Source organism: Armigeres subalbatus, chromosome 3 (assembly GCF_024139115.2).
Source record: "Armigeres subalbatus isolate Guangzhou_Male chromosome 3, GZ_Asu_2, whole genome shotgun sequence".
NCBI lineage: Eukaryota > Metazoa > Arthropoda > Insecta > Diptera > Culicidae > Armigeres > Armigeres subalbatus.
This window is the reverse complement of record NC_085141.1, coordinates 201,910,444-201,938,260: the sequence shown is the minus strand read 5'-3', so window position 1 is coordinate 201,938,260 and position 27,817 is coordinate 201,910,444. Positions and strand designations below refer to the sequence as shown.

General features: G+C 40.4%; 1 protein-coding gene and 1 long non-coding RNA gene across 2 annotated transcripts in view; one reads left to right on the top strand and one right to left on the bottom strand.

Annotated features, from left to right (window-relative positions):
- LOC134226489 (serine/threonine-protein phosphatase alpha-2 isoform) overlaps positions 1-27,817 on the bottom strand; it is a 111,209-nt gene that overhangs the window by 5,325 nt on the left and 78,067 nt on the right. The window contains exon 4 of the mRNA XM_062707300.1: positions 27,004-27,289. Within this exon, the coding sequence (XP_062563284.1) occupies positions 27,004-27,289 (286 nt within the window). The remainder of the gene's footprint in view (positions 1-27,003; positions 27,290-27,817) is intronic.
- On the top strand, positions 22,849-23,966 carry LOC134226491 (uncharacterized). The gene is made up of 4 exons (XR_009983485.1): positions 22,849-23,026; positions 23,090-23,250; positions 23,315-23,431; positions 23,493-23,966. It is a non-coding gene; the product is annotated as an uncharacterized LOC134226491 (long non-coding RNA).

Sequence of the window (27,817 nt, the reverse complement as noted above, 5' to 3'; positions counted from 1 at the left end):
CGTACAAGATGAATCACGCCACACTCCGCGTCTGGGAGGAGAAAACTAGCCACAAGAACGATGTAAAATATGAAAAAATGGTCGATTTTCTATATCAGCGGGTGCGGATACTCAATTCCGTCGGGTCAGACAGTCTTCAATCAACCTCGTCGAAGGTGGCCGGTTTCCAACAGAAAAACTTTAAACAGAAAGTGTCGTTCAATGCATCAGCCTCATCCACTCCCAGCTATTCCTGCCCGCTTCCCTGTTCGGACAGTCATTCAATCTGAATATGTCCAGTGTTTCTTAGGAAGAACGTCAGTAAACGCCGAGAAGCGCCAGAAGCGCCTGTGTTGGAATTGCCTCAGCGTTGGTTATCCATGCAAAAAGGGCAATTCCAAATACAACTGTTGTACATGTCATGAGAAGCACCACTCGCTTCTGTGTTTTTTCAATCCAGCGAAATTATCAGCTACGCCAGCAATCCAAGCAACCACAACAGAGCCAGCCGTGTTGTCGTTCAGCAACCGCTTCCATCCACGCCCCACCAAGTTAGCATGGCAGTCCAAACATGCACCATGACGCAGCTTGAAACAGCTGTTCGCAACATCGTTGACGACCACGGTATGTCGTACAAGGCTCGTGCTCTTCTCGTTTCGGCATTGAATTTATTTTATTGGAAACTCCACACGGAACGGAAAATTTCTCTGGGTGAAGGTTTCCTGTGTGTAGTCGAAACTCTCTTTGGTTGGACGGTCACTGGTCCCACATCTCGCTCGGCTCCCTGCATTCCACGGTTTTGCTAGGAGGAGTATCTACAACTTGGTCACATGCAGGAGATTTTTTTCGGGAATCACATCTCAAATGTCGTGGACAAAGCCTCCAGATCTCTTGGATGTATCTTTTAAATTGCAAGAAACTTCTACGACGTATACTTTCGTCATACGCATATTTGTCCCATGGTTGCTGGAATTTCCTATATACATGCGACAGTTATGCGTATAACGGCAGTATATTGCCTAAAAAATCTCAGTATTGCTCACTTGTACGTTCCACCCTCGAATACTGTTCCGCGGTCTGGAGACCTAATTACAACAATGCTGCTGAACGGATAGAATCTATTCAACATCATTCCCTGCGTTTCTTCCTCCGCAGGAACAGTTGCCAAGTTACGAAAGCCGATGCCAGCTTATCGGTCTCGAGCCTCTGAGTACTCGACGAAATGTATGCCGAGCCCTGACTGTGGCCGATGTGCTGCAGGGCAGGATCGACTGTGGAACCATCTTCCAACAAATCAATATCAGCGTATAACCCCGACCGTTGCGACGGATGTGGCAACGAGTTGTTTACATAGTGGCGGCGATGTTCGACTTCCACTTATAACAAGAAAATGTGCTACAGAGGAGATTCTACACAGTACCCAGTGATCGAGGTCATTGACGCGACATTAAAGCTTAGAGTATTGTTAATTTTTGCTGACTTTTTGCTGTTTATTATATACATATTTTTTTTTACACATCATTGGGATTAGTCTGTAGGTGTTATATTTAAATAAACAGATAAACAGGATTGTACGACATTTCGCGGTAAAACATTCTGCGGTTAACCATTTCGCGGTGTACCAGTTCGCGTTCAGATCAAGCAGATACAAGATACAAGCAGCTCAATAATGTGTACTTTAGCTTTGTAAAGCCTCAAAATTTACCAAATTTTAATGTTAAGCGATTATTCATTGAGTTTACACCAGACTTGTTTAAATTTAAATCCCAACAAAAAAATATTTGGATGCAAAACATATTTGCTATATCTAGGGGCCCTCCTTAGCCGTGCGGTAAGATGCACGACTACAAAGCAAGACCATGCTGAGGGTGGCTGGGTTCGATTCCCGGTCTAGACAATTTTCGGATTTGAAATTGTCTCGACTTCCCTGGGCATAAAAGTATCATCGTGTTAGCCTCATGATTACGAATGCAGAAATGGTAACTTGACTTAGAAACCTCGCAGTTAATAGCTGTGGAAGTGCTTAATGAACACTAAGCTGCGAGGTGGCAATGTCCCAGTGGGGGATGTAATGCCAATGAAGAAGAAGAAAAACATATTTGCAAATGCGACTATGTAAAGATTTAGACTATGTAAAGATGCAAACATTTAAAGTGGGCAAAACAACAGACTTCACATAAACGAATTCGAGAAGAATCCAGTGGCAGAGTGCGCTGAGAGAGTTTGAGAGAAAAGTCGTCAGAAGCGATTATTTACATTCAAAATCAAATTTTCTCCATAAAATTTACTTTACTTTGTGATATATTTTCACATGTTTTCCACTGGCAATAGCTTCAAGCAGCTGTTGAAGACGAATCCCATCCAAATACGCCGCGAATTAAAAATCCGGTAGTTCATACCAAGATAGTGCGGTGGAGGCACAACAAGAGATGTGCTATTTAATCGGAAAAATCATATGCCACCCACCGGATGGAAGCTCATCCCAAAGAAAACAAAATTTTCTTCCAATGAATTATTGGCAGTGGCTGATTCTCTACCCGCCGCTGTCACATCCAGGCGCTATAGTATATGCGCAAAATAGCCAGCAAGATTTAAGCGCCAGAAATTTGTATGGCGAAAGTCATCTAACGCGGGTTTTCTCAAAATAAGAAACTTTTCATGAAAAACTATTTGGTACCGATTATGTAGGAAGGTGTCCGCTACCATGCTTACCAAATACTTTTTTGATGAAAGCGCTTAAGTTTGAGAAATCGAACCTTAGATGCCTTTCGCCATACTGATTTCAGAAAGTTAACTCCTAGTGTGCCGCTGTAAGCACGCTCAAAGCAGGCGATTCATTTCAGCTTTCATAAATGGTTGGATTAACCAGAAAACGCGAAAATCGTAATTCCTCCGTATGATGCCAGTGCACTTTTTTGGCCAACCACACTTTTTTTTCGTGATTCTTGTGATGACCACCAGATGTCGAAATAGGTCGAAATGATCGATGAGCTTTACTCAAATTCGCCTATTCTACACGCAGAAAAATATAGCTTAATAGAAATTAAAATTACAATGAGTAGAATCAACAAACTTTTTGTGCATAAAACTAATAAAGATATTTCTTTACATTTATCTACTGAATTTGTTGAATCTACAAAATTTGAAATTGAAAACAAAATATGCTTTTATTTGCTATTTCTGTTTTCAACTGAGATTGATTTTAATAAATAATTTTGTTGAAACAAGAATTTGCATTGTAAACTCAAGGATATTTTCCTTTTGAATCTGTCTGTTTATTCTCCATGTTCGAACAAAGAAACCAGATGTATGAAACAATAAAACAAATATTCTTTTACAAAGGTTTTTATAATAATTTATAATAAATATTAACAAGAAGAAATAATAGTGAAGCATAGGTGTGTAAGTTTTTAAGGTAAGTTGATATTCTTTTTTACTTTCAATTTTCTGATTTCCCTAATTTTATTCTAATGTTTTTGTCAGATTTGAACTTAGGTGAAACGCACAAAAAAATCATCGAATGGATGAATATAACGAAGGTAATTTTTTTTAAATCAATAGCCAATTCGTGTGACGAAATGTTGTTTTTTCTAGAGCCAGATTGTTTGAGAATGAAGGATGAATGCAAAAATACTTCATTAGAAGTATGACATAAAATCATATTTTTGACCAAATAAAGACCAAATAAAAAATATAATAAAACAATCCATGTTTTTTTAATAACATAACCATGACAACTGAAGTGTGCAAAAAATTCAAGGTTTTAAATGAAAAATACAATGTTTTTGAAACAACAATTGGAATTTTTGTGCCGACAAAAAAAAAATATTTGTTTCTACAAAATTTATTTTTTGGTTCTGGCGTGTAGCTGAGATAAATCATTTTTAGAAACAACAAAATTTATTTTCGAAGTAATTGATCAATTTTTTTCAAATCAATAAAATTTACTGGTAAGCCGTGAGTCAACAATAAAATTTGTTGAATCGATACGAAATCTTTTTCAGTTTACAAGATATTTTTCTGCGTGTAGAAGGCGAAACAACACACTTTGCGTTATGCAAATATTTAAAGAATACGAAACATCACAATTTGCCTTATACCGGCCAAATGCGAACATTTAAAAAAGGCAGTACATAATATTTCGCCTAATACCGGCTAACATTTAGTGAAGATACATTTTGCCTTATGAATAATTTTTAGTCATTCCATCTTCTGAGTTCTACCAAAACAAATAGACAAACAGCGAGTTTTATCATATAATATAGTGTATCTTGATGACAAAGTTTACACATCTAATTATCATATTGACATTAATGTAGGGGAACGGTTTGCCACTTCATCTCATAGCTCCTATTTTCATCCCATAAAAAAACAAAGCAATGGAAAGGAATTTGGTTTGTTTATTATTTTTGTGATTTTTTTCAGCAGTGAGCACGCATGTTGACAAAAATAAGCGACGAATTTGGTCCCGTATTTCTTTGTTTAGCGATGAGATGGATATATGTATACAGTAAGATGGAGATCGGAACAGTTCCCCTATATGTTTTTTTTTGGAAATAGCATGAAATAGTTCGTAAAAAAAGAAAAATGCATGAAAGGGAAACGTATTTAAAGAAACGGCCATATAAAGTAGAGGAAATGAATCACCTGCTTTGAGCGTGCTTACAGCGGCACACTAGGAATTAACTTTCTGATATTAGTATAGCGAAAGGCATCTAAGGTTCGATGTCTCAAAATTCAACACCTTCATCAAAAACATATTTGGTTGGCGTAGTAGCGGACACCTTCCCACACAAATGGTACCAAATAGTTTTTCGTGAAAAGTTCCTACTTTTGAGAAATCACGCCTTAGATGCCTTTCGCCATACAAATTTCTGGCGGTAACTCATGCTGGCTACTTTGCGCATATACTTTAGCGCCTGGATGTGGCAGCGGCGGGTAGAAAATCAGCCACTGCCAATAATTCATTAAGAGTTGATAAAAAAAAAATGGCGAACTCTTAAAAATATAAAAAAAAGGTAAAAAGATAAGCTAACCTTGAATACCGCGAAACGGAGCACCGTGAAATTTTATATACCGCGAAATGGAATACCGCCAAATTGTATGAACCGCAAAACAGATAACCGCCAAATGATACAGACCGCGAAATTGTACACCGCGAAATGGTTTACCGCGGAATGTTTTACCGCGAAATGTCGGACAACCTCTCGCGCCACCGCCGCTGTCAAAAATGAATCGGCGCGCCGCTGGATGAAAATTTTCTACTCCGCCGAATATTTTTTGCCACGCCGATGGCAAAGTCAGTTTGGTACATTTTGTTAAGCATCGGAAACACTTACGTATTTTCAGTTCATATTACATTTATCTATTTCCAAGTATGCAAAAATTATTAGATGGTGATCTACCCACAACTGTAACTAGCTAATTTGCTGTACTAGTATGCTAGGGCAAACATAAAAATAATTTTCTTAAGATTGAGTCTCATTTCCCGAACTCAACTCAAATCAAAATTAAAAGTGACACTTGAACAGTTCCCCAATAACGATGCATATACATAACAAGATTACTTTTGAACGACATAGAACTGTTTTTGACAGATTAAAAAACATTTGCGATTCATATGACCTGGTGATTTTTTATTTAGTTTTAAATCAGGAAATGAGACTCAGCCTAAGAAATCCATTGTTTTTCAAGAATTAAAGGAATTTCTTTTGGAAAATTTTAAGAAGCTCGTAGGGGGAATGACGGCTTTGGCAGGTTTTGATCTATTATTGTCAGGGGGGTTTATTATGACTGATTATGCTCAAATTTGGTCTAAACATTCTTTGCATATCAAAGAATATTGTGGCCAAATTTCTTAAAATTCGGTCGACAAAAATCCCCCTGACAATAATAGAACAAAACCTGCCAAAGCCGTTTTTTCCCTATTTTCCCGTTCTTTTGAGTTTTGGTCTGAAATTATTTCAGAATTTCATGCAAAAATTCACTTTTCTTTATTTATTTATTTATTATTATTTATTACTTATTACATCAACGTACTTGATACAGCCCCAATGATGGTTAAAAAAATCAGAAGGGTTATATACAAGATACGACCGCCCGACGTAAACTACGTAAAACAGATCATAAGATAATTATTTTGGTTAGAGCCTAGAGTGATTAAAATTTTGACTTTTGCGCACTCTTATGTTTGAACGATAACATTTGCTGTTTTGGTGAACCTCCTAAATTTTCAACTGAATTGGTTACAATTTAACTGAGTACGAGCAGTTGGAAGTTTGAATGGAAATTACTATAGAAATCGCCCCGTATGTGAGAGATCGTTTCGTGAGGCGGATCATTAACTATTTAGGGAGAAATCTCTCACCGCCGGACACCTCCCAATACCGGACACTTCTTAAAACGACACTACTTGCAAAGGTCCGTCCAAGGTCCTCCGAGGTCCCGGCAAGGAAAATCAGATCTTCATGTGATAAACTTTGTACAGAATTTGAAGTTGAATAAAAATTCTTCACACTTGTTTTCTTACATTTACTTCAATTCAATTGTTTCTTCTTGCTGAGAAAGCCACATAAATTAGCAGAAACAAAAATTGAAGAGGACTTTGAAAAAGGTGGGAATTTGGATTAGGATTTAAAAAAATTAGCTGAAGAGTCAAATAAGCTCCACTAACAATTTTTAATATTTACAACGCCGGCCAAGTTTAATATTGGCGCCGGCCAAGTCCTTACAGTCAGTTGGGAAAGGGAGGGAATGTGAGTGTGTGGTAATTGTTGCTACTAGAGACCGAGAATACCTCTGCATCTCCACATTTACCACGGGAAGGAAGTAGTGTTAGTTGGGTGGGGTAATCAGTAACATAGATCGGGATTCACCATGGAAAGTGATGTGACCTATGAAACTTCTACACAGCATTATTAGCATTTCCTTAATTTGTTCAATTGTTCATTCTTCGCGAGAATAAACAATCAATCGCTCAAAGTGAGCGATTGTTCATTTGAATTTCGGATTAGGCGCCCGCGTTATCATTTCATTAACGTAAGAAAAGTAAAAAAGAAACGGGATTGAAAATAATTGATAGTAATCGAAAAGCTAATGTTATTCAGCAACCCTTATTTTATCTCTATTTGACGTTAAGTAAGAATGTAAATTTACGTTCATTTTACATGTCGTTTATTTTGCATTACTTTCGCGCGCGTGTGTGTCACTTGCATTGACCAGTATACCGTAATCAGGATCTCACTGGTATTAATCCTGATGTGCCGGTTGGCACTCGTGTTGGGCTTGTGCGCTTTGAGCGGCACACGGTCGCTTCCCAGTCTACATAAAATCGCACATGGTGCAATACAAGATGCTGAATTGGAGACGATATACATACATGTTGTGTGGAAAAGTACCTCTATCGCCTGCACTTCAGCATCCTACACGACACCATATACGTTCATGTGTTGACTGGGTTTGATAGGGCCTGCTTATGGACACATGCAGCTTTTTGTAGAGGTTTAACAGAGCCCACTGTCAAACCCCACCACATCCTAGGCAGGCCCCCTAACTCGCAGTGGCCATGGGGAGGGGTCGTCAAGCCCTTGGACATAGTCCCTGCTGCCCCTAGCAGCGAATTGTTTTGCAATAAAGACGATTTATTCACTTGCTAAGTTTCCTATGTTGCCGACGTACTCATATATTTTTAGATATTAAGGCCCAAATTACCGTAATCCAGTCATTGACAAGAAAACAGCCACGTGCTTGCACCACCCCCAGGAAAACATCCGCCCACCGAGGAGAAAATGTATTCCCCAGCTGAATCGGGGAAGCACTCTTGTTTTAAAACTACATCAACATATTATATACTATAATAGTGGTGACTTCAATACATCCGTGCTTCATTTGGATGAATTTCGTAATATTATTTGAAAAAACTGCCTTTTGCAGAAAATATTGCAAAGTTGAAAAAATATTTTTCCAGGAGGGGAAACCGTCGATTTACTCTCACGCTCTCTTATACTTTGCAGATACTCGAAAATCATCGTTCAGTGTTGCGTGTTGATTTGTTCTATATGTTGTTTTCTCGAATATGTACGTAAACATCAAGCAATAATCTATGAGAATGATGTTTTTCATGCTATATATTGACACTAAATATTAGATGTGAGCTAGAACTGTAAAAACGCAAGCATTCATAAGCAACGCAGGTTATTTATTTTTTCATAATTCAAGAGTTGATAATGTAATGTAATGCTAAAATAATAATGTAATGCTAAAACGGCATCACTTTTCATGTACACAGAGAGAAGACCGATCATATGGTCATGTAAACAATCCATTGAATCTGGACGAACATTTGAGAAGGTAGTCAACTGCATCATAATTTTACATAACATGCATTGTAGGAAATTGTGTAATTAGGAGAAGGATGCACAACAAATCAATCTCAGATACATGTTTGAGGTTGTTTATGCGTATCACTATAATCTGTGCGCTGTACATGTATTGAAAAGGACGTTAATATTTTGTGGAAATATATAGAGTTTGATACCTTTTGAAATGTTTGTGTACTTTGTACAAAATCAGATCTGAGCGAATGAGTAGGCTCTCCGCAAAAAAAAGAAGCGAACAGCAAGAAAAAGAAGTCAATTTGATGTATGACATTTGAACCTTAATGACCAACGTTGCAAAACGGTTTTCCGAAAAATTTACTGTTTTCATAGTAATTCTCATACAAACTTCGAACCGCGAACAAACGTGCGTGCTTAGTCAAATTACAACCATTGGGATGTTGGATATATGGGGTCGGGAGGTAGCAAGGTTTGTTTTGTTAAACGTTTTGCCGCGTGTAATGTGTAGTTTTTCCGCAAATCATGTTCGATCGCACACCAATTCATTTATGTTTCGAACAAAATTGGCGTAACTCACTATATATGAAAATGGTTGGATATGACAATTTAAAATTTTCATTTAAAAACCCCAAATTTATTATTCCGCAGTGGTGATTATGCCTTTCTCCGATTGTTATTCGTCTTAGAGTGATCAATGCATCTCATAGTTAATTGTTAATTACTCAGTAACTGAGTAAAATTAAAATGCTCTCACTCTTTCTATCCCACAGAAATTTTACTCAATATCCGTCAAAAAAGTTAGAGTGTAACCTTGTTTAAAGTTGATAATCAATTTCAATATTCACCTCTTGCTAACATGAACATGTCCAGCATCTGTAGCACTTTTTCATAAACACTACTTTTTTGCTCCGACCGCGGTCACTGCTCTGGTTCTATTGTTGTGCTTTTTGTGCGAATCACCGCACCAGCGATGCCAGATCTACGGAAATTTCCGTAGATCTGCGGAATTGAGTGCTTTCTACGGATTTACGGATCCGTAGATAAAAACTACGGAAATTTGAAAATTTCTGCGGAAATCTACGGATTTTTTTTTACTAGAACACTTTTAGTTTCAATTTATCTGGTTTCAAATTTAGTTCAAGTTAAGTAAACAATATGTAAGTTTCTGATATATGGGCTTCTATTTAGAAGGAAATATCGTTACAAATATTCATTGAAAGATATGCCCTATTGGTCTCCGAGAGGTCAAGGGAGGGAATAATAATTATTTTAAAATGAAAAATCAAAACTCATTGGATTTCGAGTTGGATTTATTAAAGTATGTTTCGAAAATTCTAAAAAAATGGAAATTTTATTATTGCTTCCTCAATTTATTAATTTCAGACAAAAATAATTCGAGGGGACATGTTTTTTTTAATAATTGTATAGGCTTTATACAATTTTATTATGAATATATAACTCACAGACGAAAAAATAGGCTACACCAAGCTATACGCATAAAAATCTTAAAGTGGATTCATCCGTAGATGGCGCATTCATACAACAATTCAAAAACATTCCAATCTCTTTGATTTATGAGATTACTTCTGCATAAGGTTTACCGCATTCATGATAGAATTAGTGGCGAAAACATTAGAATTAATAGTTCCAGATTTTTTTTTATATAGTATTCGATTTGAAAAAGCGATCCGTTGATAATTTTCGTTACAATTTGAATCGAATAAATTTCTGTCTTGCTTCCATTTGAAGAAAAAGGAAAAAAAATCAGCATTGAAGAGAGATCAATTTCCACGCTGATACTCATCCCTCCCTCCCTTTTAATTATGAAAGCAATCTTGAAAAAACAAATAAATGGTCGATCATTGACTGAGATTACCACTGCCTAAGGTCCAGTAATGAATCACATTGAAAATATTTCTTGTGTATGATGCACGAAGCTTGTTGCAAATAATTCAGTGAAATTGAACATCCTATATAAATTATTGAATAATACTCTTGCTTTTGTGTTATAATCCAGAAGCTAAGTAAGAACAGCCATGTGTGCAATCTTTGTGGAATTTAGGATTCAATTTTGACCAGTTGGAAGTCAGTAAAGGAAGGTGCCACTGATTGAAAGCGAAAAAGAGGCACATCTGGTCTTTCGAACCGTATAGTTCTGAAAGCCTCTTTAATAAAGAAGAAAAAAGAAGAAAAAAAAACATATAGTTTCCCAATAGTCTGGTCCGAAGGAGATATTTAGAGTGCGTATTTTTTTTTTTTGTCTTTATTATGGAGACTTTCAGCCCGAGGCTGGCTCGTCTCCGATACACGTAATTAATTTCAAGGCTCAAGGGAACCCTGGATTCTTGACTGCACAATTCATAACACAGCTGAAACATTTATTAAACATTTTATTACATATACATCATTGCTTTAAAAAATTATTCTGGCGGAGTTCAACTGGGACACAATGGTGCACGCGACCCAGTAAACTGAATATTTTCCCTGAAAATTGTTTGTTTACGCCAAAATAGTTCTTAAAAATAATTGTTATAAATCCTGAATTCTGGACGAAATTCTCATTTGACATTTCACATTTTTGACAAATAAAAACCCTCCAGGGATTCAAAGTTTCCTAAGGAATGGTTTTAGAAACTCCTTTGGAAATTCCTTCAGCGATTCTCTCAGAAATTCCTTTAGGAATACTTTTTGAAAATCCACTCAAGTTCTCCTTCGGAAAATCCTTCAATATTTCTTTTGTTAATTCCTCCAAAAATACTTTCGGGGGCTCCTCCAGGAGTTCCAAATAATTTTCAAAAAAATCCGCATCATTGCACATTCTTCCAGGGATACCTTCGGAAAAGTCCTTGTAAATTTCTTCAGCAGTTTCTACGCGAAATCCTCTGAAAATTATTCTTAAGACTTTTGAATGTCGAACATTCTTTTACAAAACTTTGGAATTTACATTTGTAATTCGTTCGGCTACTTCGTCCTAAAATTTTCTAGATGAAAGTCCAAATGAACTACTGGATAAATTTCTAAATAAATAAAATAGTGAAGCGATTTCCCAAAAAGTTAATAAAATAATTTCTGAATAATTTCCTGTTGAAATTTCTGAAAATATTAATAAGGAATTTTGGAGGAATTTCTTTAATAATCCTTATGAGAATTTCTGAACTAGTTTCCGGAAGAATTCTTTACAGAACTAACCAATATTGACTTTATAAATTTCGAAGGAATTTGTGAAATTCGGAAGTTAGTTAAATTCGAAAGCAACTCTATTAGGAGGTTTCGAAGAAGTATCTGAATATTTGCGAAGGATTTGGAATTTAAAATGAATTTCTGGAATAGTTTTGATGGAATATCTAGAGGATTTCTGAAGGAATGTCAAAAAGACGAATGTTTTGAATTACATACCAAATTAATTCATGGATAATTGTTCCCATAGAATTGTTTAAAGTATTTACAAAAAATGTCAAGCAGACTTTCCATAGAATTTTGGATACATTTATGAAATACTAATTCATCCAGGAGTTGCTCCAGAAATTCCTTGAAATTTAATAAATAGAAGTTTGTAATCTCGATATTTTGAGGATTTTATTGGTTTGCTATCTTAATTTCAATGTCAAAATAGGGTTTTGTTTTACTCACTTTATAGTTCAAACTGCTGACGCCAAATTACGAATAAACTAATTACGTCAAAATTGTTGGCAAACCAACATTACCACATCTATGACACCGCCAGCGCTACAGCTTAATAATTTGAAATGTTTTGAAAAATAAGAAGTCCATAATAGTAAACTGATTTTATGTTGAAATTTTTAACAGAGTTGAATAAATAAATTGCGAAACGGTAGTATCAGCATTGGAAACAGTTACTGACAAAAATATGCATAGCAACTGCCATTGCGAAGAGTGTGGAAGTGCGTGTATAGGTCACTATGCCTAGAATCTATTTCTTCTTGGTTTTTCATGAAAGTACGGATATAACAAGACCAGTAGCTATAAATTTTGATGGTTAGTGGTCTTGTTGTTACCTAATTTGTATGCAGTGAGAAAAGTTAGATATCAGTCGTGTAATGTTCTGTATACTAGGAAAGTGGAGAAGCGCCGAAATAGGGAAAGGCAATAATTTTGAGCGAATCTACGGAATTGATGTTGAAGCAATCTGGCATCGCTGCACCGCACAAAAGTAGAGCGCAAGAACCAACTGCAGACGGCGGTCGTAACGAAACTGTGAAATTTTACTGGGTTTTTAAAGATTTGGAATTTTTAATGTTTTAACGTTGATAATCAATAGTTCCAATGGGCTTAAAAAAATGCTGGAGAGTTACCGATTCGATTAATAATAAAATCTCGAAAATCCATTGAAAGATAAAGGAGCTATTAGCGTTTGAAATCTATCCTAATTTCGTGACGGTCTCGAATTTGGAAATTTCCGTTTTACACCCTGTATCAGAGTCTTCCCCTTATAGCCTATTCAGATTACGCCATTAATGACATAATAATTAGAGTTTCAGGGTAAATACGCTTTATGATGTCATTATTTACGTAATATTCCATACATTTTGCGCTGTCAAAAGATACCCGCTAAAAAGAGTCATGAAGAATTTATTACGAACAATTATTACGAGAGAGCTTTCGATCTAACTGGGATGCAGGGAGAAATTCAACAAAACAAAACTGACAAGCGTCACGCTCTCTTTGCCAGAGAGAAAATTCTCTCTGTTTTCATTTCGTTTCGTAGTTGACAGTCATGCTCTTTCTGTCGCAGCAGGGTCGAATGCATGTTAGATGGAAATCTTCTGAGCGCTGAAGAATAACTCGGATTGTGATGGTTTTGTGGAAAGCATTTTATATGATATTCAACATGAATTGTTCAAAAAACAGATGCTCTCTAGAATTAACATGAAGTATTTAACTTAAACCTAGATTTAATAGAACAAATCGAGTAAATTTTCAAAGTTCAAGGGCCAATTCGGAAGACAATTTAAAACGTAGGAATGGTTGTAAAACGAATAGATTTGATGAATAAACATGATTTCATAAATTGTTTCAATTCTGCTCCTTGAATGGCTTAATATACTTTGGATTTCAACATTTTTCACGTGGGACAACTGTACGATTTGAATGGGATGTATATATAAAGTAGAATAACCTTAAATAAAACATGGATTGGTAATGCATTAATTCATCCAAAATCCAGTTTAAATTATATCACATTCACACGATTCGATTTTGTTAGAAGCTGTATCATTGATTGTCGAGTAGATCGCAATGGTTCAGTTTCCATTTTTTTTATAGAAATTAAATTGCTGAGTTGCCCTTCATACATGGAGATACTGGTGGAAATACATTTTAGTTCGATAATTGTGCGGTGCACAACGTCACAAATGGGAACGGGAAATGGACTCTTCCTTCCGGGGGTGCAGTCAAAATGTTGCTACTGGCCAACACTCAACAGGCCAGAGAACAACATGTAATCCATGTGCAAGGCGAACCGATATCCACAAAAGATTACCGGAAGGGTCTTATAGTGGATCGGCTCGCTGGGACACAATGTTGTCTCTTGTTGAGGCTCCAGCAGCGGGATCTTGACTGAGGAAAGCAACAGATTGTCCGTGTGCAGTCGAAACGGTGTCCACATTAGATTACCACTGGTGGGGTCTAATGTGGATCGTATCGAAGGGACAATTCTTGACTGTTGCTTCCTCCTTGGCTTCCTTCGACGATGCTCTGATGAGCGGCAGAACGGGTGGACTGTATGGCAGTGGATCAGCAGCAGCGATCGGCTCTCCGGCAGCAGCGCAGTGGAATCTGGATCGGGAGGTGCTTCTGGTAGAAAAAACTCCGGGTTTCGCTTTTCCTCTAGGTATTTATTCCGTAGCGACAAAATACAAAATCAAAAATTCACTGCGCAGCAGCGGCTTTTTTATACATGGTTTGCTTGTTTGTGTGTGTGTCAATTGACACCTAATAAGCTCCACCCATTACGATGGCAACGCCAACAAAAGAAAACAAAAACCTAACCTGGTGGATGAAGCTTGCATTGGACATGACATACAGAGAAGACGATATTTATTTTGCTTATAGTTTCGAGAATTGGGGGGAAAGGACTATAAAGGTGCATGACTATTAGACTTAACTATTACTAGGGGTAATGAGGTAACATCCTTTAGGAAATGAAATATAGGAAAATAAATACAAGCTCAAACTAAATTTACACGTTCGGAACCGAACATTCTCCCCCCGGGCTGATATGTGGATCTGCAGGTGCGAGAGCTTTATCGTTTTCATCAATTGGAAGAGGTGCTAGTCTAGAGACTGAGCGACGGTATACCCCGGTAGATGTTTTTACGTCTACCACCCTTATCACCGAATCATTGCCAGGATACACCTTCAAAATCTTACCCAATTTCCAAGACTGAGGGGGAAGATTGTCTTCCTTTATTAGGACAATAAGCCCGGGAACTACATTTGGAGATCCTTTAACCCATTTTGAGCGAGCTTGTAATGTGTTCAGGTACTCATTTGACCAACGTTTCCAAAACTTTTCACGGAGAGACTGGAGATACTTCCAACGGGTCAAATGATTTACAGGAGTTCCTTCAAGAGTAGGTTCTGGAACAGCGACCAATTCTCTGCCGATTAGAAAATGTCCAGGGGTTAAGGCAGACGGTTCATGGGGATCCAAAGAGTTGGCGAAAAGAGAACGTGAATTTAGCACTGCTTCAATTTGGGTGAGCACAGTGTAAAACTCTTCGTACGTAAGACAGGCGTTGGACAGAACCTTTTTTAAATGGGTTTTGTGCTCTTCACCCCAGCCTCCCACAAACCCCCAAAATTTGGCGAACGAGGTGGGATGAATTTCCAGACAATTTCACGGGCACAGCAAAAGTCGTTGATTTTTCCTTTGGCTTGATCATCACGGAACATCAAATATAAGTCGTGGAGCTCTGACTTTGCTCCAGCAAAGTTTGTGCCATGGTCGGAATGGATTTCGTCTACTAGACCACGACGGCTAACGAATCTTTGTAGAGCTGCTACAAAGGCCGCGGATGACAGGTCGGATACTAATTCTAAATGTATGGCCTTGGTCACGAAACATATAAAAATGCAAATATAGGCCTTTACTCGTACGAACTTCCGAAAACCTACCCTTATGAATACTGGTCCGGCAAAATCCACGCCGGTTCGGGAAAACGGTGCAGCTGGAACTACACGTGTTTCGGGTAGACGTCCCATTACGGGCTGCAGACAACGAGGGTTGGATCGGAAACAGGTAACGCACTTTCTCAACACCTTGCGAATGGTTGATTTGGCGTTAATCAACCAGAACTTTTGACGCATGAGCGAAAATTAGTCCGGATGGTCCTAGGTGGAGATTTTCCAAATGCATATCACGTATAAGCATTTCAGAGACATGGCTTTTGTTCGGTAGCAAGATTTGGTGTCGAGCATCATACGGCAAGCGACAGTTTTCTAATCTTCCTCCTACTCTCAACAATCCATCTACCAACACAGGATCTAGTGCTGCTAAACTACGGCTGGGCCTTCCCGAGGAAATTAAGCCAAATTCATCGGACAATTCAAGGCGTTGACACAATCCAACAATAGCAATCAGCGATTTGCGCAATTCAGATACTGTCAAATGGTTATGACATACTCGATCTGCGCGATTGAGTCTGCAGTTGTTCGCAAAACGTAGAACATAACCAACAACTCCTGTAGTTTTCGGAATGAACCAAAGGTTTCGAGAAAAGGAACGTCTTGTAGAACAACTGGAACACAGGTAGTCGGTAACGTCGGAATCATGTTCGGTACTTCTGACTCTGGTAACGAGTCTGGAACGGCGACATCATATTGGTATAGTTTAAAAAAGGGTGGTCCGTTCCACCACAGACTATTCATCGCAAGACTCTGAGGCAATTGCCCTCTAGATACCACATCTGCCGGGTTGTCTTCGGAACGGACATACGACCAAACGCAATCATTGGTGGATGAATTGATCTCCGTCACACGATTGCGGACAAAAACATCGAGTTGGCTGGCGGGCTTTTGTAACCAAGCGAGTACAATTTGGCTGTCAAACCACAAACAGATACGCTGAATGTCAATCTTCAACGATAATACACACTTGGGAACCAATCTGGACAACAATAAGGCGGCACACAACTCCATTTTGGGAATTGTCAATGGCTTAAGTGGGGCAATCCTTGACTTGCTGCAGAGTAGCGAAACTTTAACATCAGTGCTAGAAACAACTCTCACGTAAATAACTGCTCCATAAGCACGACTGGAAGCGTCGGCAAAACCATGTATTTCGATACATTCAGCGTCCACCAATCCAACGAAGCGAGGTTTTATTATCATTTCAACGTACTTCAAGGATTGTCTAAACGTAAGCCAAGACTGCAGAATATCACCTTCCAAGCGGTCGTCCCATCCTACTTCATCCTTCCATAAACGTTGCATGATCTCCTTCGCTAGGACGATCACGGGAGCAACCATTCCTAACGGATCAAACAACCGAGCGATTTCAGAGAGTACGATACGTTTGGTTGGCGGTGTCAAAAGTTGGAATGGCAATCCACAATGAAAGCGGAAGGAATCGGCATCAGGATCCCATAGTAGGCCTAGAGTTTTTATGACTTTGTTCACATCAGAATTTTCAAATTCCAAATACTTCTCCCGGTCTTCCTCAGCGACAGTGTCCAGAATGGTTGCATCGCTTGCACACCATTTATGAACCGGGAAACCTCCTGACATCATCAAATTCGTCAAGTCAGAACGAAGCTGAATAGCTTGGTCGATGGTATCTGCTCCTGTTACCACGTCATCTACGTAGACGTCTTCTTCTACGATCCTTGACGCTATTGGGAAGCGCTGGGATTCATCTCGGGCAAGTTGTACCAATGTTCGAGTAGCCAAATACGGGGCGCTGGCAGTCCCGTAGGTCACGGTTGTCAATTCGAGGATCTGGAGTGGGTCATTGGGATTATCCCTCCAAAAAATTCTCTGTAGACTGGAATGCTTCTCATCAACACGAATTCGTCTATACATTTTGGAAATGTCGGCTGTTATTGCGAAGCGATGTTTACGGAATCGAAGAATTATGGAAAACAGGTCATCCTGAACAGTGGGACCGATCATTAGGACATTATTTAGAGATGGTCCTGTTGTTCGTGCCGAGGCGTCAAAAACAACTCTTAAACGGGTGGTGGAACTGCTTGGTTTTAGGACTGCGTGATGGGGCAAGTAGTGAACCAACTTTCCAGGGGGGTCGTCCAAATCAGAAACTTGCTTACAATGGGACAAATCCTTGTACTCATTAATGAAGTCAGTGTACGCATTCTTCATCTCAGCATTTTTGGATAATCGTTGCTCTAGCATGTGAAATCGTTTCAAAGCTAACGTTCGGTTGGTTCCTAGCTCGCTTACTGATTCCTTCAACGGTAGTTGGACAGTGTAGGTTCCATCCAGGTTACGAAAGGTAGTGGAATTGAAGATTTGCTCACAATCCTGCTCCTCCTTGGACACGGCATCGACAGACTCAACAGCCTCAACAGACCAAAACTTCTCCATACATTCTGATAATGGCCGTAGACTGGCTGTATAGCAATGCTGATTATCATCCACATCCTCAGCACCACCAGCAACAACCCACCCCAATCTGGTTTCCTTAAGAATGGGTAGCCTGTTGCCTAGCATCAACTGTCCGGGAAGCATCAAATGGAAGAACAGTTTAACTCCAATCAATAATTGGATTTCACCTGGGATATGGAAGGTAGGATCGGCAAGCAACAAACCAGAGGGAATTTTCCATGATCGAGGATCCAATTTTTGACCAGGGAGGGTACCTGTCACCACATCGGTGACCAAACACTCGATTTGAGCTTGGTAGTTCATACAACGGGAACGGAATGTAAGTGTTGTTTTCTTATCAAGTACCGATCTTTTACCGGCTGCTCCAAATACTTGCACATGGGTGGGTAACTGGCTGATTCCCAAGCCTTCCACAAAGGAACGGGAAACTAGATGTGGTTGGGAACCACAATCGAGGAATGCGCGACAAGGGTGGGTATTTCCATGGCAGTCAAGGACATCAACCATGGCCGTGAGCAAAAGCGTGCCATCGGAACGAGAAACCTTATGTACGGGATTGGACAAGGACGAAACACTTTCAACAGTGGGCGGAACATGAGTACTTCCAACAATTTGGGTGGGTTCAGGTTTGGATCTTGGGGACTCAACAACGGGCTTTGGATTTGGTTTGGCAAACTTGGGCTCATGAAGTAGTGTATTGTGTCTGCTTTGACACTCCTGGCAAGATTTTGTCGAAGGGCATTTTGAGGCAATATGGCCTTTCCTCAGGCAATTGAAACAAATATTAAGCTCTCTTACCTTGATTCTACGCTGGGGTACCGTCAGGGATAGGAACTTGTCGCACTTGAAATTGGGGTGGCTCGCACTGCAGATCTCACACATTGTCTCACTATTAGTTACCGGTGTAACCATAGCGAACGATCTCGCCGGTGGGGGCTTCGGGATGGATTTCAGGCTGGACTCCTTAGCTGATGTCGGTCTCGGATGGCTTGCTTCACAACGTTCCAACAACGAACATCGTTCCTTCAGATACTGCACGGTGTCTTCGTATGTCGGGATTTCCTTATGGGGAATGGTGGCTTCCCACTGCTTCCTCGTCTCGGAATCGAAAGCATCGGACAGAACGACGACGACAAACCTTTCAGAAACGCCTTCCAAATCCTGCTTCAAAAGCTTCAATCCCTCGACGTGGCGGGTTACTTCGTTCAGCAGCTCCCTCAGCTGCTTGGAACATTCCTTGCTCATCCGCTTTAGGCTCAGCAACCCATGGATGTGAGCATCGACTGCCTTCCTCTCGTCTTCAAAAATGTCAAGCAGCAGCGCCCAGGCGTGGGTGAAGTTGCCTTCACTAAGTGTTTTCGGGTCGAGAATCTTGGCAGCTGAGCCTCCCGCTAATGCTCTCTCAAGGTGGTGTAGCTTCACTGCGTTGGAATCCTTCGATCGGGCCATGATATCCGAAAATATTTGTTTGAATCGTGGCCAGTTTTCCGGCTCCCCATCAAAGGAGGGGATGGGAAGCGGAAGCGGTTGCTGCTGAACAACAATCTGCGACTGCTGAGCACCTGAAGGTTGGACGGGAGTGACTTTCGGGGTTGCGGATTCAATTAAAGCTTCCACCATCGTTGCGGTTTCCATATGATGGTTCTCAAACTGGATGTACGTTGCGTCATTGTCGTCTAGCTTCTCCGGTGATAGCATTGCGGTGATTTGGTGATGAAAATTGAGGTACTCCTGGAAGTGAGACTCCAAATTCCTCACATACACCCTCAGCTGGGCGAGGGTAAATTGAACGACACCGGCTTCTTCGACACCTTCAACTGCTTTCCGGATCCTGGTCACCTTGGCCTTCGCTTGGCCACGGAGGTGCACAAGTGTTTTCAACTCCGCCATTTTGTCGTTAGCACTTTTCTGGGGCGTGTGCTTCAACGACATTGATGCACCACACTAACTTCACTACTTTACTGTCTCTATCTATCTTCGCCCCAAGCGGGCACACACAACTATACTGTCTTGGCCGAAACTTGTTCGGACGTGTTTCAATTTTTCACTTCACTCGCGCGGACTGTACTTTTCGGAACGCGAACGATGCCGATCGGATGGTCGGCTCACGACGGAAATACTACCAGAGCCAAAATGGGAATTCCTACTGCAGCTGCAAGGCACCGATGCTGCTATCCGGGTCGATTTGGACCAAACAATGTGCGGTGCACAACGTCACAAATGGGAACGGAAATGGACTCTTCCTTCCGGGGTGCAGTCAAAATGTTGCTACTGGCCAACACTCAACAGGCCAGAGAACAACATGTAATCCATGTGCAAGGCGAACCGATATCCACAAAAGATTACCGGAAGGGTCTTATAGTGGATCGGCTCGCTGGGACACAATGTTGTCTCTTGTTGAGGCTCCAGCAGCGGGATCTTGACTGAGGAAAGCAACAGATTGTCCGTGTGCAGTCGAAACGGTGTCCACATTAGATTACCACTGGTGGGGTCTAATGTGGATCGTATCGAAGGGACAATTTTTGACTGTTGCTTCCTCCTTGGCTTCCTTCGACGATGCTCTGATGAGCGGCAGAACGGGTGGACTGTATGGCAGTGGATCAGCAGCAGCGATCGGCTCTCCGGCAGCAGCGCAGTGGAATCTGGATCGGGAGGTGCTTCTGGTAGAAAAAACTCCGGGTTTCGCTTTTCCTCTAGGTATTTATTCCGTAGCGACAAAATACAAAATCAAAATTCACTGCGCAGCAGCGGCTTTTTTATACATGGTTTGCTTGTTTGTGTGTGTGTCAATTGACACCTAATAAGCTCCACCCATTACGATGGCAACGCCAACAAAAGAAAACAAAAACCTAACCTGGTGGATGAAGCTTGCATTGGACATGACATACAGAGAAGGGGCAAGACGATATTTATTTTGCTTATAGTTTCTAGAATTGGGGGGAAAGGACTATAAAGGTGCATGACTATTAGACTTAACTATTACTAGGGGGTAATGAGGTAACATCCTTTTAGGAAATGAAATATAGGAAAATAAATACAAGCTCAAACTAAATTTACACGTTCGGAACCGAACAATAATATTTCTTGAAAATTGGTCCAATCGTCCTTTTTTTTTATTTATTTGTGAGAATTCCCAAAAGTATCTAAATTTTTCTATCAAATCTCCGTTCGATCATAGTACAGAATCGAAATACTTTTTAAACTTAAAAATAAATTGAGGAATAGTCTGATTCCCCGAAGAACGGCGCACCCAACTAATGAATGTAGCTTCGCTCATTATCCTTAATGAGAGCTTCAAATATTCTTCGAAAATCCCTTTTCATATTTTTTTTTATATTTTTTTTTCGTAGAAACTTTGTTCAGAAAAAAATGTTCGATTGTCGTCACACAAATGCTTGATTTCGCAAATTAAATTTTAAAACTCTCCTTGAATTCAACCCTGTATTAGCGTGCAAATGAAGAAACATGGAAACGTCAAGATATATTATCTTGCTGCAGTCTGAACACCTCGTAATAATTGGATACCCTCTCACTTAACAAAGTCATAAATAGCCCAATCTGAATAGGCTATTAGACGTAGTTTACGTCAAAAATCTTACATGGTGGGAAGGGGGTCGAAAAACTCAGAAAAAATACTTACGTAATATGTGTACTGCCGTCATACGCATATTTGTTCCAAGTGTGCTGGGATTCCCTATATACATGGCAGCGAGTTAGGGGGCCTGTCTAGGATGTGGTGGGACAGTGGGCCCTCTTTAACCTATATAAAAAAGCTGCATGTGTCTGCAAGCACGCCCTATCACAGCGACCGTGCGCCACTCAAAGCACACAAGCTCAACAGGAGTGCCAACCGGCACATCAGGATTCATACCAGTAAGATCCTGATTATGGTATACTGGTCACGGCAAACGACATTGAAAGATTCTCGGTTTTTGGATAGGATTAGGCGTATATGGGCTGACAGTCGGGCTATTCTGTATTCTGTATCCTTAGTAAAGTGTATTCTGTAACCTTAGTAAAAAAAAATACATCTTTTTGAAATGGCAAGCATGCTAATAGTTCGTCTGCCTCCGTCCTGGTAAACAACCCGGCAGACCTCCGGTAACGCTCAACACCTGTCACCTATACAGGTGGGTAGTAGGTTCAGATGCACCATTCCTGATTTACGCCGATCCGGCTCTGAACACGGTGTTATAAGGCACCGAAGTCAACCCTTGAATGGACCTCACGTTTACATAGGCACCCATGGGATCACAAGAGGCGACTTGTAGGCAGGCAGGCTTGTAAATATTCGGCAGCACTGGATGAAGGTGATGTTTTCTTATTTCATTTTTTATTTTCTTCCTTCCTTGAAATCGATCTCACATTCTCGAAGAGGAAGAGGAGTAAACAACAGAACTCACAGTGCGCCACGAATATGCAAACACCAATGAGCCCCCGGAATACTCGCACGAAGAAGCAAAGCAGGGATTCTCTAAAAGAGCAGGAAGTCCCCAAGAAGCATCGGAACGTGCAAGATTGTGCTAACGTACTGAAGGAAGGCGTCAAGAACGGTGATTGGCAAACTGTGGAAAGTCAGCGGGAGAAGAGAAAGATATAGGGCCATATAGTGTTGTGAATTCCCGACTCGGTAGAGCAGAGTACTACAAACGACGGTGTGTTACAGTTTAGTTTAGTGAGGCAATATTTAACATCAGTACGCACGACGAAACACATTATAGTACTCGAAAAGGGAACAAAAAATTGTAATCATCAAACGGTAGTCCTACGTCGAACGTCAACTGCCAACTCAAATTCACCCCTTGATCAACGAACGAGCTATGTCGACAATGACGATTCGCATCCGTCAATGATAACGAGCGAGAAAACGTAAAGAAAGAAACCTATCAACCCATTACATCACCACCACTACAATAACCACGTCAGAGGCAGAAAACTAAAGCACCGTCGTATCGCACATTTGAGTCTTTCGTTGTCCGCAGGCCAGAAGGGTCGTGCCCACGATTGTGCGTGATAGTGCCAGTGATAAATCCACGTTCTCGGGTGCCAGTGGAAAAGGGCACGCCGACACCATTGAAAAATCCTCCTGGCAACTATTTGCAGCGTTTCCGAATAGGAACAATCAGGTAAAGCGCGCTATTTCCCTGTAACTGGATCAATTAAAACACAACTGTGTATTTTCCTACCAGTTTGATTGATTGGGACACGTGGCCCACTACCTCCGGATTCGTACTGAAAATAAGTGGCCTCGCACCTCTGGTATCACGGATAGGGACGCATGCGACACTTTCCCGCTGACGACCTTACTATAGCCTGCAACGAAACGGGCATTTGCAACTACGGAAATAAGGTAACTTGTCAGTGGAACCATTCAGGCGATAGGTATCCTAACCTCAAAATTGTTATCCCTTCAGTGCCAGTAGCATCGTGCACTCGGCGAATAACGAGTTTCCGCATCAATCCGAACCGGTTGGTCAAAAAGGTCGGCGTCAGTGTCTAATTGACTGCGAGACGGAAAATACCCCGAAAGGGTAAGTTACTATTTAATGTGGCGATTCAATGGAGATATCTGACGTGCGTGCAACTCCACAGGGTGTTTTTTTAGACTGCTGCAGCCCGGTTTCGATTAGCGGTGAGGCTCTGTCAGAAGTGGACCGTAACGAGGCAGTGATCTCCACGAGAGCAGGAAGGCTAAGACCGGGACAGCCAGGGAAGCGTGGCATCGACGGGCGGTCATTCGGTCCTGCGTTTGTGAAGGAGCCCAACGAGACCAGACGGGAATTCGAGGCTTGTTCTCGCGCCACGACCACGCGCGGCGAGCGCAAGGCGGACGGATCGTTTCCCGCCAACCGACGAGCCGAAGAATCGGCCAATGTTGTCATGTTGCCACTGCCGACATGGTCAAGGGGATGCGGCGTAGGTTTAGCGTAAGCTCCGGTACCGTGAGTAACAATCCCTTAGTCTTAAGACAAAGAAAATGTTATCTTGGTTCAAGGAACCACCATTTGCTAGGGAAAGCATAGGGACATAAAATGTGCGTTTCAATACACTGATGTTAAGCTAAAATCATGTTTTCTCACTTATTTGCGCCATCTTCCCGTAGGTTTAGCGTAAGCTCCGGTACCGTGAGTAACAATCCCTTAGTCTTAAGACAAAGAAAATGTTATCTTGGTTCAAGGAACCACCATTTGCTAGGGAAAGCATAGGGACATAAAATGTGCGTTTCAATACACTGATGTTAAGCTAAAATCATGTTTTCTCACTTATTTGCGCCATCTTCCCTTGGGGTTAGTTATGTATTCCGTCGTTTGTAGTACTCTGCTCTACCGAGTCGGGAATTCACAACACTGGCGCCCAACGTGGGGCCCGAACCCACGACCCTGAGATTAAGAGTCTCATGCTCTACCGACTGACCACAGGAATCGAGACAACGTAGCATTGGATCTCATGGCCCGTTTACATATGAGCTAGTTCTAGCGGACAATGCACTGTCCGACAATACTAGCACGATATTAGCCCAATGTAAACAGGAATTGTCCTCGCTAATAAGCGTTTACACTATGCTAATTTCGTGCTAGTATTGTCGGATAGTGGATTGTCCGCTAGAACTAGCTCATATGTAAACTGGCCATCAGCAAGCCAGTCGGCGATGTAGCCAAGGAGGATAAGGTTCATTTTTAGCAGGTCGGGTAGGAACCCCGCCCTGTTTGCCTTCGAGTATAGTGTGGATGCTCAGGTGACTGTCGCGCAGATATTTCAATAGCCTTTATAGCCCGTTTACATTTTCGCTAGTTCTAGCGGACAATGCACTATCCGACAATACTAGCACGAAATTAGCATAATGTAAACGCATATTAGCGAGGACAATTCCTGTTTACATGATGCTAATATCGTGCTAGTATTATCGGACAGTGCATTGTCCGCTAGAACTAGCTCATATGTAAACGGGCCATTAACCCTTTGCAAATAAGACCCTCTCTCTTCCTCTTTATATGGTTCTCCTTCTGGTTCTGCTTTTGAGATTGCGCCACTTGTTTTATTTCTCGTATTTCTTCTTTTCATCAGTGGTCATCACGACAGATAACTACAAAACACGACACAAATTGAGCCTAAATGGCCCGTTTACATATAAGCTAGTTCTAGCAGACAATGCACTATCCGACAATACTAGCGCGATATTAGCACAATGTAAACAGGAATTGTCCTCGCTAATAAGCGTTTACATTATGCTAATTTCGTGCTAGTATTGTCGGATAGCGCATTGTCCGCTAGAACTAGCTCATATGTAAACGATCCAAAATTGCCTGTTTTGCGAATGTCAAAGTTGTTCGTGCATGTTATTAACATTGAAACCAGTGGTGCGAATTTTCAGTCTCAGTGACTGAGATTTGTACACTCCAAATAATCTAAACGTTGTTTCCACCTGAATTTTCAGGTACATTTTACGTGCACACGTAGCTGCAAATGCTTCAGAAAATTCAGGTGAAACTTACGTGTCCGGTGAATTCTATCCAAAACTCAGGTAGACCTTACCTGATTTTCACGTAGAATGAAATTTCTATCGGAAAATCAGGTAAAAGTTACGTGAATTTCAGGTGGAAAAAATCTACGTATTTTTTCAGGTGGAAAGAACGTGCAGATTTTTTTTGGGTGTAGGATATTGATACCATTGCCTGTTCACACACACTTCCTAGCAGTGAAAACTGAAAATGATTAGCAGCAACAATCAAAGATAATGGTCCGTTTACATATACGCTAGTTCTAGCGGACAGTGCACTAGCCGACAATACTAGCGCGATATTAGAACAATGTAAACAGGAATTGTCATCGGCTAATTGTGTTTACATTATGCTAATTTCGTGCTAGTATTGTCGGACAGTGCATTGTCTGCTAGAACTAGCGAATATGTAATGGCCCGTTTACATATGAGCTAGTTCTAGCGGACAATGTACTATCCGCCAATACTAGCGCGATATTAGCATAATGTAAACACTATTAGCAGATGACAATTCCTGTTTACATTATGCTAATTTAGCGCTAGTATTGTCGGATAGTGCATTGTCCGCTAGAACTAGCTCATATGTAAACGGGCCAATAATGGCCGTAATGGCCCGTTTTATCATATGTAATGGCCGGTTTACATATGAGCTAGTTCTAGCGGACAATGCACTATGCACCGGACAATGCACCGATAATACTAGCGCGATATTAGCACAATGTAAACAGGAAATGTCCTCGCTGATAGGTGTTTACATTATGCTAATGTCGTGCTAGTATTTTCGGATAGTGCATTGTCCGCTAGAACCGCTAGAACTAGCTCATATGTAAACGGGCCATTATGATGGGCCAAACGGGCCAAAAGTAAACAAAAGACCTCTTTTCTCATCGCACACGCAGTCCGCAGTGACAGTCCATTCAGTTCACTCGCTGGTGCATGAAAGTGACGGCCCTATATAAATGCATTGGTGAATACTATGACATGAAAGAAAAAGACAGGAAATTTGTGCCGAATGATCATCAGTTTCAGTTGGCTTGGCTAACCCATTCCTGCTTTGTCTTTCTGACTGAAAGGCATGTTCATAGGCGGGGAAAAGCAGAGAAAAATACAAACCAAAGAATCGCACTCAGCAGGCATTGTTGATAAATTGCACCACTGGTTGGAACACGTACCCTTTACGACTGAACGTTCAAAATTTTGTAACAGTAAGGCCGTTACAAATATTTAATTTAAATTATGTCCTACTGGTCTTCGAATGGTCAAGGGGGAGGAGGATAATAAAAAATAAATAATAAAATGGAAAAAATCAATAAAACTCCTCTTATTTGTTAAAGAATGTTTGAAAAAATCCTCAAAATTGTCCAAATTTTATTTGTTGGCCCCTCAAAATTTTATTTTTGGCACAAAAAAAACGAGTGAGGGGGAGACATAATTGTTTTTAAATATTTGTATCGGCCTAATATTAAGTATATAAAAAGGAGGGTCTACAAATCTCAATCTATATTTGAATCGTCCCTTATATAATAACCAAAATTACCAAACGAGATAGGAATCGAATGAGTGGTGTAATGTAGATTTCAATAATAATAACAATAATAAACTTACGTCATCGCCAAAAGTAAAGCTAACGCCACGATCGTTTTCGCCATAGCCTTTGGTATCCTTGTCGGGATCCGACCAAAGTAAGTCACAAAGTAATCCTTGATCAGGAACGTCCGTTGGTCTCATGATACGACGAATTTGCTCCATGGATTGCAAATCGGGACTAAGCCCACCGTGGCAACAAAAGATTTTTTCATCTACAATTGCTGCCACCGGTAAGCAATTGAAACAATCGGTGAATGTTTTCCACATCTTGATGTTGTAACGTCGTTTACACTCATCGTAGAACCTATAAACATAATGACAAAAAAAGAAAAAAAATAGTTAAGCTCGCAGTCCACTCATAATGACATAAACTGATAACTTTACGGATAAAAGTTTTTTTTCCTTTATTTATGCGACTTTTGATATTTGGATCAGTTCTTCACTTAGTAAAAAGCTGACCGGAACAGTGGTTGTACCGACAGAGTCACGTAAATTTAATAAAGACAATTATAATTACAGGGCGGTAACAAACTGAGCAAATTCCAATCCGCGAAATCCACGACTGCTAAAACAAAACCGCCACAAACAAAAATAATGACCTTATTACTTAGAAAAAGTGTGTTCCTACACTCTATGCAAAAAATTCTGCTCTTTGTCTCTACTAACCCAAGTAACCAAAAGTTCCTTTAAAAGTACGTTTTTCGCTTAATCAGCTCAGTGAAGCAGATTAAGCGAAAAACGTACTCTTAAAGGAACTTTTGGTTACTTGGGAAGTAAGTGCAGGAAGGATTTTTTAGTTTTCTAAGAGTCATGTCAAACTGTCGAAAAAATG